Source organism: Aulonocara sp. 'chitande type north' Nkhata Bay, linkage group LG23, assembly GCF_057382095.1.
Source record: "Aulonocara sp. 'chitande type north' Nkhata Bay isolate Kocher_YH1m ecotype deep benthic linkage group LG23, A_spYH_male_GT1.1, whole genome shotgun sequence".
NCBI lineage: Eukaryota > Metazoa > Chordata > Actinopteri > Cichliformes > Cichlidae > Aulonocara > Aulonocara sp. 'chitande type north' Nkhata Bay.
The window spans coordinates 3,610,763-3,629,766 of NC_141365.1; the positions used below are offsets into that span (position 1 = coordinate 3,610,763).

At 43.5% G+C, this 19,004-nt stretch overlaps 1 protein-coding gene across 2 annotated transcripts; it reads right to left on the reverse strand.

Annotated features, from left to right (window-relative positions):
- Positions 1 to 455: 455 nt before the first annotated feature.
- On the reverse strand, positions 456 to 11,802 carry lhx4 (LIM homeobox 4). Of its 2 annotated transcripts, XM_086282990.1 has the most exons (6): positions 10,628 to 11,802; positions 6,840 to 7,011; positions 5,341 to 5,543; positions 4,649 to 4,803; positions 3,911 to 4,082; positions 456 to 3,102 (listed from the first exon to the last, which is right to left on the reverse strand). In XM_086282990.1, exons 1-6 carry the CDS (start codon positions 10,704 to 10,706, stop codon positions 2,720 to 2,722), a joined length of 1,164 nt encoding a protein of 387 aa, XP_086139116.1. In that variant the 5' UTR covers positions 10,707 to 11,802; the 3' UTR covers positions 456 to 2,719. The 2 variants fall into 2 exon arrangements, with proteins under 2 accessions (XP_086139116.1, XP_086139117.1); XM_086282991.1 differs by lacking the exons at positions 6,840 to 7,011; positions 10,628 to 11,802 and adding an exon at positions 6,505 to 6,791.
- Positions 11,803 to 19,004: the final 7,202 nt, after the last annotated feature.

Sequence of the window (19,004 nt, forward strand, 5' to 3'; positions counted from 1 at the left end):
GCAATCTGCTGTTGTGTCTCTTTAGCACTGAGAGGATCAGAGAAATAGCCAGCGAGCATCTGTTTCTGCACTTGTTTTATTTCTCTCTCCGGCTTTCTTTCCTTAATCTCTCTTCATGCATCTTTCTTGTCACCCCCCCCCCACCCACCCACCCACCCGGAGAGCGAGAGCGGAAAGCAGTATCAATCACTGTTAACTGACTGACCACTGTCTGTTGGTGGTACTAAATGGATCCCCACAATTGAATAGAGGCCTAAGTGTGTGGTAAATGCTCTCAATGGGTAAATGAATTTGCGGGTTAACTCGCTCTAAGAGCGTTTCAATAAGGCAAAATAATAAAAACACCTACAGCACATATTTTTCTTTTGATATATTAAAAACAAAGTCCAGCTGAAAATCTTAAGTCTCGCATTCATCACCGCAGGCCCGGAGTACGAAAAGAAAGCAGCCGAGCGTAACCCAAACACAATCCAGCTTTATTTTCCTCATATAGATTTGACTGTACACAGTTCAGACCATTACACAGAAGGCATAAATGAATAAATTCAGTGCTCTCTTTTACATCTTTTTCAAAGACACATGGCAATAATAAATAGCGCTCATGAAACAAGACGATCAACACGTTTTCAAACTGTACAAAATTTACAGCAATTGAGATGCAAAGTTTGGAGGCAACACAGACTGAATGAAACTGTCCTGGTAATATGTTTGTTATTTCATTTAACTGTGAAACTTCGATAGAAGCTCAAACATTACGCTGTAATTACGGTGCACTCATCCTGGGGGTAACAGATGTTTACTCATGGTTGATGTGGGTTATAGACTGCATCCCTTTTTTAACTGTCACATATGAACACATGAACAATTGTAATGTTTTACAGTAGCTCAGTAATTTAAAACGAATGTTTTGATCTCGAGTACACTATTCTTCTTTCAAAACTTTGTCCACGTTGCTTCCAACTGTCATTTCTAAGTGATAAATGAAATAATCAAATATGAGATCTTCCTAAATTTGTTTTTTCTATAATACATTTATTCTTCGTTGTTTTGGAATTTAACTAACTGTAATACATCTAAATGTTACCCCCGTGTTACACTTTATATAGTTTTAATTTTATCAACCAAATAATTACGCTGTAATTTTAGAGCTGTAATCTCGAGTTTCTCTGAATAGTGTCATCTTGTATTTCTTTATTTGCTTCCTGGTATTGAAAACACTCGTTTTTTTCCCTCTTTTCCTTGTTTTTTTTTTTTTAACAAAAGAAGTACCCACATGAATAAGACTCTGTTTCTCTTTTGAAGCAGAGATCAAATCTAAATGATGGTTCCTGCATGCTCAGCAGGTCAAGAATCAGAAACACCGAATCGTTCCACTGTTTCAGTTGTTGTGGGTCTTTAAAGATGCAGCTGTGGGAAATGCATCGGCCCGGCAGTCGTGCCAGCACTGACGCTAAAGCATCAGCCCTGAATGTGGGGGACTATCGGTAATCCCTCTGACATGCAGGCCAGGCAGTGGGAGAACAGGCTGACGACACATCTGGGGTCAGTAAGTAGGTTGATAGCAGGCAAAGCTGCACTGAGTAGATTACCAAGAGGCACCTGGATCAGACTGAAGAAACTCAAGAGAGTTTTTATCTGTGTTCCTGCTTGTTAGCATTTTAAGTGTCAAATTTATGTTTGCTTTTCAACGTCTGCAAAAGAATCTGCATGTGCATACAAATGGATAAGATGCGGGGCGTCTTTAGCAGTTAGAACTGAATATTTCCAAACCGTATACATGTCTTGACTTTGCCTTAAACGTATAAGCTTTTTATTCCTGGCGAGTCTGTGTCTGAGATAATTTAATACTGACGGACGTCTGCTTCCAGACCAGCTTTTACACAGATGACAACAAGTCAAGCACCTATAAATATAGAAGAGAGATCTGCTTTGTAGCAAACAGTGATCGCCCTCATTCAAAGAGGGGAGACATAAACTTCTAATGAACAGACGGACGGACAGAGGAAAGGACGGGCAGACCAACAGTCATCTATTTCCTAATAAGTTTGAGCACTATGTTAAAAACAACAAAAGCATCAGCGTGGTTCAAAATTAACACTTGTGCCGCTCTTTTTTTGTAAATTTCTCTCCCAATGAAACACTGTTTGTTGCCTTGTGCATACGTCTCTCCTCCTTTTCTCTGCTCTCCCCACATTCCTGTCCACACGTGTAGAGAGACGAGGAGAGTAAAGTGCATCGCCAATGTAAAGGCTTGGATGTGGCTGTACGGCAGGCCTGCTCAGTATGAATGAGAAGCATGCAGGTGACTCCTGGGTTTCGTAGGGACTTTGATCTGGATTGTGTCGCCCTAATGTTGTGTGGTTTATTTCAAGGGATGAGACGTTTCTCCCCTGTGAGCATTACTCCACCGATATATTTGAGATCCGGTCTCACTTTCAGAGAGTGAACGAACAAAACAAAGTGTAAAAAACGATCGTATGATGCAGAGTTGACTCATTCTGTGTGGAGGCGTTCTCGCTGCTTCCGCTCAGACTACATATCTCGATGGCTACCTCACCAACTACGACTGCTGCGGGACTCTCCCTTCTCCTTCGCCCAACATCGCACCCGAAACATACCAGCAGTGGACCGTGGAGAACGATAGAAAGAAATGTAAAAAGCCTTCTGAGTCCACTTTGATGTTTCCCCACAGTACTTTTTTTTTTACCATGTCTGAGACTCAAAACTGGGAATGGTCCATCTCGTCCAGCCATGAGGCGGGGCTGGTGGGGAAGTCAGGGTATCCCGTACTGCTCCCTGTGGAGAGGTCTGAGGTCGGGCCTCCTGCCATGGCCCTCAGAGCCTGTCCCACACCACCCGGCCCCCCCTGTGCCACCAGGCTGTCCATGTTGAAGCTCAGGTTGTTGAGGAGAGGAGTGTGGCCGGGCAGAGAGGCGATGGAGGAGGGCGACTGGGGGAGACCGTAAGGGCTTCCCGCTCGGATGTCGTGGTAGGGCTGTCCCGCCGCGTCGACGGAGAAGCCGCCGTTCAGCGTGTTGGTCACATCGCCGACGCTCCCGTAAAGCCCGTTGGCGTGGCCGAGATCTGACAGGACCTGGTCGTCTGCAGAGGAGAAACCGTCACTTAGCACGAGGAGTGTAAAAACTTTGAGACATCAACAGCGCCGTCACCTGTGCGAGCATTATACAGTTGTTATATTTCAATACAGTTAAGTGCTTTTACGAGTCAGATTTATTGTGGCAGATTTCATGGAGGTACAGTAAATGGACGAGCCACTGAAGTCTTTGAAAGGCTTTTCGGTTCTCTTAGCGAGAAAGTGAGAAAGGATGCTCTTTCTGCTTCATCTCTAACCGAGCAATTACTGCAGCACAAAATATTTGTTTCCATCTCGTCCCTCCCCTGGGTGGCTTCAATAACAACAACGCCCCAGAGCGCTTTCTCTCTAATTGACTAAAAGCCTCACATGCTTTATAGAGTTTCTGTCACCATGTTTTCATTTCTCATAAAAATAGCCTTCTTTGGCTTGAGGACTTTTATGACTACCAAAAACGGGGTGTGCAAACATTAAATAACATGGCATGTCTAAAACGCCGTTTGCATCCCACTAAGGACCCTCTCTCTTTTCCAATAAGCTCCATCATGGTGACAAACAGAGGCAGGAGGATGCGTCAGCAGCCACAGGGATGTGTGACGGGAATGTGAAATGAGAATGCCATTTTGGATTTGCCCGACTGCGACGCCACGCGTTGATGAATGCTAGAAAACAAATGAAACGCCACAAAGACACTTCCAATTGCCGCGGCGCTCGTGTCATTTAGCAGCTTCTAGGCTCCCTCGATCCCATTAGCACGGCAGCATGACGGACAATTCCCTTCAGGGATCTCACTTTTAAGCAATAAAAGCTGCATACCTCTGAAGCTCAGCTCGCTGTCGCTGAGTCCTGCGTCGTCAGCTGAGCTCTCCTTCTCCACTTTAGTTCCTCCTCGGCTGCGTTTGACACTTTTATAAAACTGAGTCCAGCGATGCCGCCCTGCGTCTTTCTTCAGACGCTTTTCCTTCGCTCGCCGGTTCTGAAACCAAACCTGTGGAACATTTTATTTATCGTTAAGTGCAAATGAAATTATGAAACACTCTCTGAAACATTATCTCCAACTAAAAATAAATGACAACAGGAACGATACCTTCTTAGTCTGACTTCAGCCTCGGCCTTTGTTTGACGCAATATAGCGTCACTCTTTATAAATGTGTTTATTTGCAACCTGAGCTTTTAAATTCACAAATAAACTCATCAAATTTTAATTATCTCACAACAGTCGATACCAGAAATTTTAGGTAGGAAAACAAACGCATGACACTAAAGTGAATATGTGAAAAAAATGTAAGCTTTGCACGTGGATTCTCAATAAGGTCTGATCTTTTTAGCTCTGAAACACTCTAAAATACTAAATATCCTCATTTAAATTTAAAATTCAAGTAAAATGCATGTGAATTATGTTGTTTCCAAATATGTATTTGCTTTTTAACATTTGTATCAGCACTTGAGAGGCCGGGATTCAGCGATTCCAAAGTAACTTGCTTCATTACAAAAACTCGATCCCAGTGAGTCAGCTTTCTCAGGGACCTGCAGGATATAGCCAAAATACTCTACCTGCACCACTCTCATGTCTAACCCCGTCTCCGATGACAGCTGCTCTCTGACGTGGCGTGCAGGCTTCGGCGAGTTTTTGTAGGCACTTTTGAGGGTCTCCAGCTGTTTGGCGGTGATGGTGGTCCTTGGTCTCTTGGTCCCTGCCTCTGAATCATCTGAAAACACCACACACACGAGCGTGAGTGACTTCTTCCTAGATTTGTCATGTTGCCTCAGCAGGCACTGCCCTCAGGCCTTCACATTGAGCGTGTCTGTGCTCAGTGAAGTGAATGGTCATGTATAGAAGTGTATTATTGTCCTTGTGCATCTGTCCCACTCCCACAGCAGAGGACATAAATCTATTCACTGCCGGAGGAATGGAGTGATTGGAACAGCACCATATAAGAGCATTGCTTCACTTTGCATAATCAATCAGAGATGCATGGACATCTGAGGAGAGAGGGAGGGAGAGAAGCAGCACACACCCACAAACAAACAACACGGATCCACCGGCAGGAGTCGTATTACCGCTTTGCACCGTGAATACAACTTTATCCATGATTCATAGTGTTGTGATTCTGGTGTAGTTAAGTGAAGTCATCAGCACTAAACCAGGTGGATAAAAACTGCTAAGAGTTATTGAAACATCTCTTTTTTCATATTTTCAGTAAACGCTCGTTGTAGCCTAACATCGAATGCTCCTGCACACCTACCATTTTGTTTGGCGGCCTCGTAATCCACCTTGCACACCAGCCTCCCGTCTTCCATGAGGTAAAACTCGTCCCCGGTGGCCAGCTGTCTGCTGCACATGATGCAGGCGAAGCAGTGCAGGTGATAAACAAAGTCCTGCGCCTTCCGCACAACCTGTGTCGGCGGGATGCCCTGCTGACACGATGCACATTTTGTACCAAAACGTCTGCAGGAAAACATGAAGGAGAGAGAGAGAGAGAGAGAGAGAGAGACGCCATGAAAAAATTTGTAAAACGCCGGCAGGGTGGACTGATGGAAAGAGTGCGAGCAGCTGAGATTAAAATTTCACACACTACATGACTATTTCTTCATCTGCAGCCAAGAATGATGGCACAGTGTCTGTATTAATAGGAACTCCAGCTGCTGAGGAGGGAAAAACCATCCCTGGAATGTGTTTCTGTTAACGGTAGATCTGCCAGCAGACTGATAGATGGACTGGATCAGTGCACTGTGTGGGTTTGAGTGTGCATCTGCATGTTTGCATGTTTATGTGATTGCAGATGAACTAGAGTAAAAAGAGAACAAGAAGAGGAGGAGAAGGAGGAGGAGGGGTCCTCACAGTAAAGACACCCCGAGGAGAACCAATAAAACACTGACTCGGGAGAGGCTTTAAATCACAGCACAGACACACAAAAATAAAAAGAGCAAGGTGAGGCCTCCAAATCACCTCTGGGAAGCAAACACCAGCAAAGCTATGTGTATGTATTATTTAGTATGTGTGTCTGTGTGTGTTTGAACATGCTACAGCCCCCACCAGCACTGCCCCCTGGGTCACCTAACACAGTTAGCTCCCAGTGAGACTCCGGAGCTCTTTAGGTCTCTTTCTAGCTTTGAGCATTAAAACCTTTCAAACATGATTTAGTAAAAAGCCCCAATATGCCGATCGTGTTATGGATAAAAGTCAAACTCAATTTTCTCCTGCAATGCCTCAAACATCCAATTGTTGAAAGAATAAATGGCAACTAGACTGTGAAATAAAGGGATTTTTAATCTTTCCTACAGTGTGACAGAGCTGCCACTACACTGGGAATCAGGCAAACTGTGCACATTATGAGGGCAACCAGCATCACACATGTTCAGTCACAACAAAGAGGAAAACCATCAACGTCCAACCCAAGCAAACACACCTGCAAGCTGTGTTTCTGTTGTTCTTCATAAATTAGGGGAAAGTGGTGAATATGTATTATTAAATAATTAAAGGTAAAAAGACAAAGGTTAGCCTAATACACATGTATGGCACGATGTTATATTGCTAGCATTTTAACCGTGTTAGCAAACGGAAACCAGTCGGTTGCAATACTAAATGCACCGGAACTATTACAGGTCACAGTCGGATTTTTGTCAACGAAAATTGTAATATTTGTTAGTGCTGCCCTGGAGAAAGGCTGGGCCAGTGCTCACTCTGCAGGAAACAATCCACGCGGATGGTAAGGGGAGAAAGCAAAGGAAGAAGCGCACTTACTTGAAGAAATCCTCCTTGCAGTAGACGCTTCCTGCCCGGGAGAAACATTTGTCCGCCAGCGGTGTCTGGCAGTCGGCGCACTTGAGGCACTTGGAGTGCCAGTGTCTGTCCAGCACCTTCAGGATGAACTTGTCCAGGATGTGCTGACTACAGCCTGCACACTGAGGGATCTCTGTGACGGAAACAAGCGCAGTCCCGCGTAGTTAACAGAGAAGCAAAGAGGCAAAGAGAAATAAGCGCTTTACGCGAACGAAATTCATTTCGTTTTACCTTTACAAAAACAACAACAAAAAATGAAATGACATTCATGGTGACGGAGAATTGTTTCGCACATTAAAGCAGGTTTTCGGGGTTTCCCCTAAATCTGCAAGCCTGTAGTTTAGTTTTAGACAATAAACTCGGGTTTCACTCATATTTCCGTATAGATATAATAACAATGAAATCTGGAGATTATGTGCATGGATGTTTATTTTCTAAAGGCCCGTCACTTTTTTTAAATGTTATTTATTTTGCTTCTGTTTATATATTTATTTTATTTTATTACGACTTATTTTGCTGTTGCTATCACAGCTAAACAGGACAAAAAATATATGAATTTCGCGTATTTGTATTGTCCGTCTCTGTCCAAGGTGCTGAACTCGGAGCTGTTCGCTTGTAGGGCGAAAATAATTTTCTGACGAAATATTGATTTTTGTTTCTCTTAATTTCGTTAGCCAGATCTAGTTTGACCCTAATTAATCTCCTAATGATTTTATGGGAAGCATGGTGGCAACCAGTGTTAGAAGGTGAGGCGGTTTCTGGATGTAAATCAGGGTCAAGGGGAGATTAAATTTAATTTTTGTGAATGTAAAAAAAAGAAAGGGAAAAAAGGTGTCTTGGCACACCACACGTGCCCATTCGGAGGCAGATATTAGCAATTAAATTTGGCATCGATGATAAACTACAGGTAAGCTGCACATTTCAAGACGTCTTAAAAAGCGAAATAAAATCAAAACATAATTTCTTTCAAAACAAAAACCGATTTTCTGTCGAAGTAGCACATTTATAGAGATCAAACAGCATATTTTTTATATTTTAATATTTGTATTTGTAGCATTTTTATTATTACAGTAACTCCTACTCCTTCTATTAAATTAAAGATTGTAAAAGTCCACCTGCAATGCTCCATAAACTAACATCACGTCAGCATTTGTCTTTAAAGACCTTTAGACTGTTTTTATTCTCGGCCTGTCTTTGTCACACATCTGCATGATGCTACACGACGAGAAAAAACTGTAAAAACAAAAAAAAAAAATACTGAGAAAAAACAAGTGACCGGGCCGGAAACCACCATGAAGCTAAGACACCCACATATCACAACCTTTGCTGTGGAGAGAAAACATATCGGCCGTGAAATCATCTTACAATAACCGTGTAAAGCGCCGGGTGCCTCATGCGTAATCCCCACACACAATACTGCGTGCAAAACCAAGCTCACTGACTCTGCACCGTGGAGGCGCGGACACGCACATTTTAGAGGGTTTTTATGTACTACTCTTAGTACCTTTGGCATTTCTGTGATTTTAATTTTAATTTCAAGGAGGAGAAATACCTGTAACTCAGTGAAAATGAGCTTTTTTTAAAAAAAATCATTTTATTTTCAGTATTCATTCGTTTATTTTGCGAAGAGTAAGAACAGATAACCTCATCGAAATATTCGGTCCTTATTACAGAAGCTTAAATAACCCAGTGCGCACACTGTTACACACAGAGGAACATTCCGGCACAGACACAGCTTGGACTGGCTTTGTGTCTCCTCGGCGAGGTAATTCTCATAGAAAGGGTAGAAGAAGGCAGTGAAATTATTATGAAAGGGTGGCCTGTGTCTCGGACTTTAAAATGGGAAAGCATTTTAAATATCCAGAGATAAGTGGTGGGTGGGTGAAGCCGAGCGGGATGGCTTTGGAGAGAGAAGTGGTGCTGAAAGGAAAGCAGCACGATTCTTGGCAACGACAGGGCGTTCGCCATCCAGCTTCAGTGTGTGTGTGTGTGTGTGTGTGTGTGTGTGTGTGTGTGTGTGTGTGTGTGTGTGTGTGTGTGTGTGTGTGTGTGTGTGTGTGTGTGTGTGTCAGAGAGGGAGAGAGGGAGAGAGAGTAAACCTCGTGTATTCAGGAGGTCTTCTTCGTATCTTATTATCTGTTGCCACCACTCTTCACCACGTGCAGTCTCATCGCTTTGCTCATTTCACACAGCGGGTGAAACACACTTTCAGACTCTTTTAGCAGGGGTGTTGTTTAGAAGAAGAAACGAAAGGAGGAGGAAGAAGAAGAAGAAGTGCACTCTGGCAGCCGTTGGTTGTCAAGCGATTTGTGTTAATTAAACGTGAAGTAAACACTCTATATCAACGACTAATAGCCTGCAGGTTAAGGTGTGGGTGTAATTGCCCTGAGTCAGCAGAGGACTGTGTGTGTGATATAAAATGCTCAGATATATTCTGCTTTGCTTTTATTCCTGAAATAATCCAGGTTTAAATCCAGGATGCCTGCTGGCTCTGCAGGGGGCTGAGTGGCAGGATCTTTATCCAATCTTTTAATCTGTCTCGATTTATAAAATTAAAGAGCATAAGCCCACCATATAGAGGCTTCCCCCCAGTTGGTGAGGTTTAAATACTTCACTGAACAGGCTGGAAGTCTTAGATGACTCTTGTCATATTTCACCGTTGTTTACGGTTTTTTAGTTGGATGGGAGCAATGTGGAAAAACCTGAAAGATTCCCCTCAGTTTTGTTATATAGTTTTAGCCATTTGTTAACAGATTTCAAACCTTGAATGTGCGTCTTTAAATGTGCATCATGAGTATTTTGAAAACAGAGCAGTCCAGTAATTTCGCTCGACGTTATCCCGTTCTGTTGTGGATTATTTTTGACGTTACCCTATTAGACCCGGTCCATCTGTACATTGTTACTAACTGGCATATTAAATAATTAGGTCAGAACAGAAATGTATCCAGTTGCACTTAGACCTTGATTGCGCGAACAGATTGTAAAAAAGAAAGAAAGAAAAGGTTTGGCACAGATTAACAGGAGAACAGATGTAAGGCATTTCTCGCCTTTGATGCTGGAAGGTAGAAAATACAGTGATACATCGACAATTAACTACTAAATATCTGCCCTTATCCTCAATAATAATAATAATAATAATAATAATAATTTCACTTTTATTAGTGCTTAAATTGTAATAAATAAGAGTGTTTCAAGCTATTTAATTCGACCCAGTGATGAGTGTCAGTCAAAGTCAGTGTGTTTGTCTGAAGGGTGATGACAACTGCGCCTGATCTCTTGACCATGCAGACTCTTTTACAAATTAACAGCTGGGAGGCTCCGTGTGAGCCCAGCAACCTGACGCGGGAAGTTAGAGGCCAAACTAGGGAATCATAAATGTTGCCTTTCACCAGAAATTATTTTTCACCCAGGATGAGTGAAAAATATCACAGTTTGCGCTTCTACTCGCAGCCTAACGCAGAATACGTCTTCGCTATCTGAGGCTGCGAAGATTAATTGGACATGCGGGTGGCTGTGAGGCCGTGAAGCAGAATCGTCTACGAGGCGCTTTTGCACCGTGAAATAAAGACTAAGCATGGCACATTAGTGGTGTACGTGACAAACTAAGACTCCCCAATCTCGCTCGGGTTGCTGGAACTAAGCCCCTCTCCCTACAGTCAAATCCCCGCAGCACCGGTTGCGCTCGCCAACCAGTTTCCAGACTGATCGTGGACAGAAGAAGAGGAAGAACAGGAGAAAAAATGTCTTACGCTGCAGTGGCACTCCGAGAATCTCCGGTAAACTCTTCACAGGACTCTCTGTCGGTAGGACCGCCGCACTTTGCATCATCGTGATCCAAACCGGGAGACAAGCGCACGCACATACACCCGCAAAACGGTGGGCGCACTCCCCCGTCCTGTCTCGTGAAGAAAACAAACAATGATGCTGATGTTGTTGGGCCTTCGTGCGATTTGGAGGCTGATCTCTGTCGCTGTCCCGTCAAGCCTCTATTCCTGTTATTTTCCTATTCCCGGGATGGTGTCCGTGCTGTGCCGTGCCGTGTTGAGCTGTTTTGGAGTGGATCAGACAGGCTGCTTGGTCCATTCAGCGCTGCAGGGGCGGCGGGGCCTGACGTCACCACGGCAGAGGCTGACCAGGAGCCAATAGGAGAGCAGGAAGAGGAGGCCCCCCGAAGGCGGAAAGCATCCTCAATAGGTGTACAAGGAAGAAGGAGAAAGGAGAGGAGCAGGGGAGTCTTACATGGTATATGAGAAAGTCTCTGGAGAGGCGGGGCCTCGCTCCCTTGGAGACCATAAATAGCTCACTGCAGTGGCTTCCAGAGGGTCCCCGGGCAAGCAGGGCTCCTTTAGGAGAGGAGGAGAAGGGACCCGTGTTGCCAGGAAAATTAGAGTTCAGCTACATGTCATTTTACTTTAGAAATGATCCACGAAGCAACAAAAAAGAAAGCGTGTCTGCTGTCCACGCAGATTTCCCTGCGGATCGTCCAGACTACAGTGTTGTTTCTTCAGCACCCACGTCTGTGACCAAATGCGATGCAAAAATGTACTTTTATAGAATATCAGCAGGTGGGATGGCGGCATCAGTCAATTCAATGCAAGTAAACGCATTTTTCTTCATTTTTATTATTTGGTGATGGGATTGATTGGCCCTATAAAACATGCATGTAGGCACCATCACACCTGAAAAGTATCCCTGTAATCTGAGGTCTTACTACAGCTAAGGGTGCAAAAAAAAGGGAAAAAATAATAAATGAAGCCACACCACAGAAGGAATATTATTGGACACGTCTGAGTCACATTCACAGCACCGTCACCTGTAGCCCTTTTCCCGGCAGTGGCAGCTCCCGTGCAGCTGCTCTCTCAGTGACAGGTAGGATTAGGAGTCTGGGCGCAGTCCTCCTGACACTGCTCATTTCAAACCCCATCGTCTGAGACGGCTCTCCCGGATAAGATATTCCCTCCGGAGGGCCGCTAGTTCAGGCTAGATGAACTCAATCTTCGCTTCCAATTTACTTCAAGCATGGAAAGAAAAGCACACAGTGGCGCTTTGCCGCCGCGGTCCGCCTCCAAACCAGTGCAGGTTGTTTCCATCAACTCCAAGTCCGTCTGAGGGTCCCAGGTGATTGTTTGCAGCTCTCTCTCTCTCACACACACACTCACACACACCACATGTTCAACTAAAACAAAACCAGTAATTTTTCTTTATTTAAAAAAACAAACAATAAGTGAAAGCATTTCTTTTTAGTTTATTTACCGCTTGGCTATTTTAGGTGAGGTTTTAGTAGTTCAAGCGGTGTATCAATTCGACGCATTTATACCCTTTAATATCCAACACATATTTGAGATCTTCTGTGATGTGACTCAATATTTTGCACTAGTAATAGATCAAAACTAGCGGACTATTTTATTTGGCTTTACAAATATCAGAAAAAGGGGAGAACAAGCTCTGGCAAAGTAAATTTAAGTTGGCGTCATATTATGCATATTTCCCCCTTTTTGCCCATAAACTGATTCTATCTCTGTTTATTATTTATTTTTATTTATTTATTTTATAGCCACCCTATGGTGTTTTGACCCACAATCCCCTTCGCCTGTATGCGTGGCGTTTCCAGATATAATTTAGTAAAATGAAAACGGACATCAGGATGATTAAAAGGCAGGCTGGGATATTACAGGAATTTTATCCGTCCATCCATCCATCAGTAACGCGCATGTGTGGCGAGGGGATCATATGGTCTCACTTTATTTTCATTATACACTTTTCCCCTCAAGATCATTCAATTTATTCGACTATTCAATTACTCTGATTGTTGGAATCGAGGCCCTTTAGCTGTCCTAGAAAACAATGCAGATAAAATGCTCTTAAACTGTCAGCAAAGGGCAACACAATTAGAATAATTGACGGATGCAAATGCAGCGAGAGAGAAGATACGAGCGCGCACATCTGGTTTAGTGGGACAGTAAATGATGAGGTGCGTTTTTCATCTTTAAATGAGATGGCAAAGCAACGTGGCTATTAGTGCACTGAATGATGTGCAAAACAATCCGCATTTGGGGGGTAATCGTTTTGCATTTTACAAATATATGTATGCTGCACACAACAGTTAAAAATAATAGTAATTGAAGTGTGACATTACAGAGAAGATATATTTAATGTTATTATCCAAGGGGACTCAAACGGCTTCCGCTCTGTTAAATTCGCCCGGGCAGTCAAATGAAGTTTAATTCGTAAACATTTTTAACACAAATCAGTAAAGACGTTTTTGATTTTTCTATTTTTATGATACATATTTGGAAGGAGGTTATTTATCTAAATGAATGTAATCTTGAGAGGAGGCAGCTCTCGGACAATAACTCAAACAGAGGGCGACTCCTTTGCCACCGCCGTTGACCCAAGCACCTCTAATTAGATCTAATATTTCAGTGGATGAGTTCATTGTCACCAAAGCGCAAATCTGCGATTCACAGATCCATCTTAGTGAGAGCAGAGAGTCAGGATATCTTATGTGATCAGGCTTTCATGGAGCGCGATTCATTTGTGGGATGAAAACCTGCAGCAGGCCTGGTTCATAACGAGCCACAACAGAAAAAGCTTCATCTGAGTGTTTATTATTTTTGTGCGTTTAAATCTATTATTTGAATGTTAGTCACACAAACCAACGTGGATGTCAGCTGAGCACATTTGCCATGCAATGGTGATAACACGGTTCAGAGCACAGATTCAGCCTGGGTACGATCAAATTCACGCAGAGACTGCGAGCAGAACAAATGCGTTATGTTCCAGTGGCTTCCCTTCGTGCAACACTTACACTTTAGAAGTGCGTAAATGTATTCTCGACTTCCAAGACGAATTACAGCCCAGCGCATCGCGCAGACCTACCTGGCAGTCTGTCTCCTCTCTGCTCTCCCTCCTCCTCCTCGCCTTCTTCTTCTCCTCCTCCATACCGCCGAGGCTCGTTTCAGCGGGGTGAGCCAGAGCTCGCAGGGAAACTGCAGTAGTCAGTCCACACTTTCTCCGCCGTCCACCCGCAAAACAACATCAGGTAGCAGTGGCACCGTGTCCCCACGCATTTGGTCCGAAAGCAGGAAAGGAACAGAGAGAGGGAGAGAGGCAGAAAGCGAGGGGGAAACCTTAGGAGAGAGCTCGGAGGAGAAAATTAAATTGCACTTGGGGGGCAAATTCTATTAGGGAATAGTTATTGTCTCCTGACAGCTCCTGTCCATTTGGGTAATTAGTAGAAGAGATTGGTTGAACAAACGAAATCTATTCCCGTCAGAAATGATATTTTCCAATTCCCTGATTGAACCTGACCCTGTCCTGCTAAGACGAGGCGGTAATAGGCTCATTTGACTCGAATAACTACAACAGTTTAAGCCAAGCCTGCCCGAAGAAGGATTTCATTTGGATTTTGCTTTATTTTCACGACACACTGATAAGATTTAATTGAAACACTATTAATATTATTTATTTATGACAAGATAAAGACACACAAACAGGAGAATTCAGCAGGATCCCCCTTTAACTGAAAGCCCTTTAAATTATCCAGTTTCAATTATAAGTCCTGTGATGCACTGGCACCTGCCCAAGGTGCTGCCCTGTCTGAATGCTGCCCGTCGTGCTGGAATAGACTCCCGACCCTCACGAACTTCATTAGATAAGCGTGGAAAGCAAATGGATATAAGGATGAATGAAAGCTGAGACCTGAAGCTTAAGCTGCTCTTGCAAACCAGAGCGCAAAAAATAATCTGGATTCAGGTGAAACCTCCTGATGCAAAAATGATGTTAATGTGTGATTAGCAGAAGCCCAGAGCTGCAAAAACACATTAACAGCTCCTATAAGATTACAGTTCCTCTGCAGCTCCTGTTGTTTTCTCTGCATTCTCAGATTTAAAATAGGCATTCTGAATTAGTTCGCATTTTCACCGTTCATGGGGCACACGCAGCTAATGCATAGCATTTAAAATACAAGACTGATTTTGACCAACATTATTGAATGAAACCATATTGTTTTTTTAATTTCAGCAAATAAAACCCAAAACCAAATAAAATGCATTTACTCCAGTGTTGTATTTTGATATTTCTATTTAAGATAACTATTAAAATCAGATTATTTTACTGCAGATGACTGATCATAACAAACTACTCAGTAAAAATGTGTGAAGGCCCGCATCCACAACCTAAAGATTTCCACAGAAAGCCTGTGTTGCGTCTTTGATGCTCGGTGAAAGGAGCAGTGTTGGCTGAGTGAGTGAAAGCGGTGTGACTGACAAGTGTTGGCTCTTCTCCAACTTCATTATCCAAGCACTTCCTGTAAGCTATATGCTAACTCTGGAGGGGAAGGGGTGGGGGTAAAACAGGAGCAGAGCCCCGTTTCCCAAAATCATCTATAAGGTAGTTTCATTGTAAAGAAGTACAATGGGAACAAGATGATCCAGGCTTAACAATGTTTTTGGGAAACTGAGCCCAGATCAGCAGAAGTGAAGGTCGGGGTTGTGTTGTAATGAAATGATGCGGAGACGTGAACTCACAATTTTAAGTCCTGAAAGTTAAATTATGAGATTAAACAAGCATGAAGCAGTGAAAGTGATTATATTGGAGGAATTTAAAAATAGTTACTTAAAATGATATAAAACCCATGTCTGCATTATTAATGTGGAAGGAATCACAAATGAATTCGAATAAGACAAACGCATCAACCTGGGTGTATTCCACAGTTTCATCTGGTGTAACTCTGGTTGGCTGGTTGTGCTGGGTGTGCTGGGTGTGCTGGGTGTGCTGGTTCGGGGTCTTTGGGAGCAAAACAAAAACTTATAATCTGTGCTCATTCATCAGCCATTAATTTGAGTGAACTGACAGAAGTAGAAGTTACTGCATAAACTGAAAACCTTGGTACAGGCTGCATGAACACTCACTGAGATGTTTGCAGATCTCGGCAGATGAGCGTCCACATGAAAGGGGGAGGGACTGCAGCAGAGAAATGAGATGGGTCTGACCCTGCGTGACTCCTGCGTTTAAAAGGCTGCATGTTTAAAACCCGAAAGGGGATCTGGCTTAGTTAGGATGCAATGTATACCAATACCATATATTAACCTCTTTTTCATAATTTATTCACCCCCACTCCACCCCCACACCCACATTCTCCCTCTACCCACAGCAGGAAGCTTTATAGTATTATTAAAGTCAGAAAGAGAGATGACAGAAAAATGCATCAAGCCCCTCCTGCATTTTAATATCAATACCGGCGGGGTAATAAACATCGAGGCAGAGAGCGTACAGGAGACGAGTGACTATAAAACTCTGCATTGTCTAATTTATGGAAGACAGCAACAGGGCAGGAAGGTGAGGTTTTTACCCTTCAGTCAGTGGTTTCATAACGCAACTTTGTCTCAGTTCAAAGCATCAGTTTTAGACAAAACACACAAAAAAGTTTAGAAGAAAGTAATCAGCTCGTGTTACTCCAAGAAGATATACGGTGACAAGGTATGCAGGCAAAGCTCCGCCATGACGGTGTCACCTTAAGCTCAATTTGCTGTTTGTGTGGTTGCTTTTATAAGCATTTGTTGTCTTTGACCTTGAAAACAAACAGATTTGTAACAAGGTCAATCGGCAACATTGTAAACTGAACAAACGGATGTTTTCAGATGTTGGTGGACTGTGGAAACCTTCCTGTAACACAAGTCAAAGAAAAACATGTAGATGAGTGAAAACACATCAACTGCAGCTTAATCTGTAGGGATTTATGTTTCCTTCCAGTCTGCGTGCGAAAGAACTGATTATTTCTGAGCCTTCTTATAATGCGATTTATTCTTTTCAGTGTTAAATATGAAACTCGAGGATAGGCAACATGGACAAACACTAACAGCTGGAGTAATCCACTGATGAGGCCAAACTACTATCATGTCTGTCCATCACATATGAATATTAAACTGCAGCTGCTATATGGATGGTTTTCAATAACCATAACTAACACTCACTAATTAGTGACATACCAGACATTTTGATCACCAAGTTAGCCAACCTGGGGCTCCTGCCATCCACCTGCTCTTGGATAAAGGACTTCCTGGTCAACAGACCCCAGCGGGTGAAACTGGGTCCTCGCCTTTCGTCCCCTCGCACTCTCAGCACCGGCTCTGCCCGGGGCTGTGTACTAAGCCCACTACTCTACTCCCTCTACACATATGACTGCAGTCCCGCCCACCCAGAGAACATCATTGTCAAATTTGCTGATGACACAACAGTGATGGGGCTGATCACAGAGGGAAATGAGGCAGCTTATAAATAATTTCCCCTACAGATCAATAAAGTATTCTGATTCTGATTCTTACAGAGATGAGGTCCTGAGACTGGGTGAATGGTGTGCATCAAACAACCTGGTACTTAACATCACCAAGACCAAGGAACTCATCCGGGACTTCAGGCTGTGCCCCCCTGCACATCAACAGAGAATGTGTAGAGCGAGTGGAGTCCTTCAAATTCCTTGGCCCACATCTCTGCAGACCTCTCCTGGGCAGCTAACACCACGGCCCTAGTCAAGAAAGCCCAGCAGCGGCTACACTTCCTATGGGTGCTCAGGAAGGAGCAACTAAACACCTCGCTGCTGATGACCTTCTACAGATCCACCATCGAGAGCCTGCTGACCTGTGCAGTGACAGTGTGGCACGCCAGCTGCACCGAGGCAGACAAGAAGAGACTGCAGAGGTAAACACAGCACAAAAAATCATCGGCCGCCCCCTGCCCTCCTTGTCTGCCGTCTACAACTCCCGTTGTCTTAGTAGGGCCAGAAACATTTTAAAGGACACTACCCACCCCGGCTTTTCAACCTAATGCCGTCTGGCAGGTGCTGCAGATCCATACGGGCCAGAACAGACTCAGGGACAGCTTCTTCCCCAAAGCCATCACCGTACTCGACTCAACTGTACAAAAGTAATCTGCACTGAAATATCATCAATTCCCTGCCTGTCTGTCACTGTGTCAGCACTGTACTGTGTATTTATATTTATAGTAGTGTATAGTTATATTATTGTATAGTTTTTATAATGTGCTATAAGCATGTGTGCACTTATATAGAGCTGTTTCCAATTTCATTATACTATGTATAATGACAATAAAGGCTTTCAATTCAATGCAACTATATTCATACTGTCACATAACTGACATTTTGTGGTTTGTGTGAATTCGATTAAACGGTGTAAAAAGCGCAAACAGCTCCGAATGTGTCCTAATTTAGATTTGAAGCCTCTGTCCTCGGTGTGAACTGCTCACCTCAGCCTTGGCAAAGCTGCAGACAGATATTACACTGCTGCCAACTTCCTCATTAACCATCATTAGTCTGAACCAGCATAACACTTGCAGCTCACTGAAGCTCAAGATACCTGATAAAGGGCTTGTGTAGCGTGAGCAGCACACAGCGTGGCTGACGCCAATCCTCTAACAAACACAGGTAAACGTTTAAACAGATTAACTGATCGGACGTGCGGGAAAAGTGCTCGAGAAAAACAACGTTTCCAAGATTTTCATGATGTGCAAAAAGTTTAAGGATACATAATTCCTGCTTCACTCTGATGGTCTTCCATCCCAGCTGATATTTTAAAAAGTGTCACGGTGCACTGGATAAAAGGCATAAATAAACAACTTAAGGAAGGTTTCTTGTGATGAACTGCTTTTCTCGATCCATTCTGGCAATCATAATGTGTCATTGAGGATCTCATTGAAAGTACCTGAGAGTTTGATTAAGTCACACAACCACAGCTGCGATGCTCTTCTGCTTTAATGTGGGGCTATTAATCACCCTATTTTGTGTGTGTGTGTGTGTGTGTGTGTGTGTGTGTGTGTGAGAGAGAGAGAGAGAGAGAGAGAAATTGACTGCCTCAACTCACCTATGTCATCATCAAAACTGCAAAGGCTGAACACATGGTTTGGATGAAGGGATAGAACGGGCTATAGGATAAGATCAGAGGTTTTATCCACGTATGCTTTGGTGACAGGTTGGAAGGTGGAGGTAAGGGGCAGGAGTCGAGGGAATTCAAGCCGGCGTTCCAGGAAACACAAAGCTCAAGATCAAGCTTTGGTTGTCCTTCAGCTGTGCTCGTTGTGATCTCAACATCAAACCCTCATCCATCCATCCAT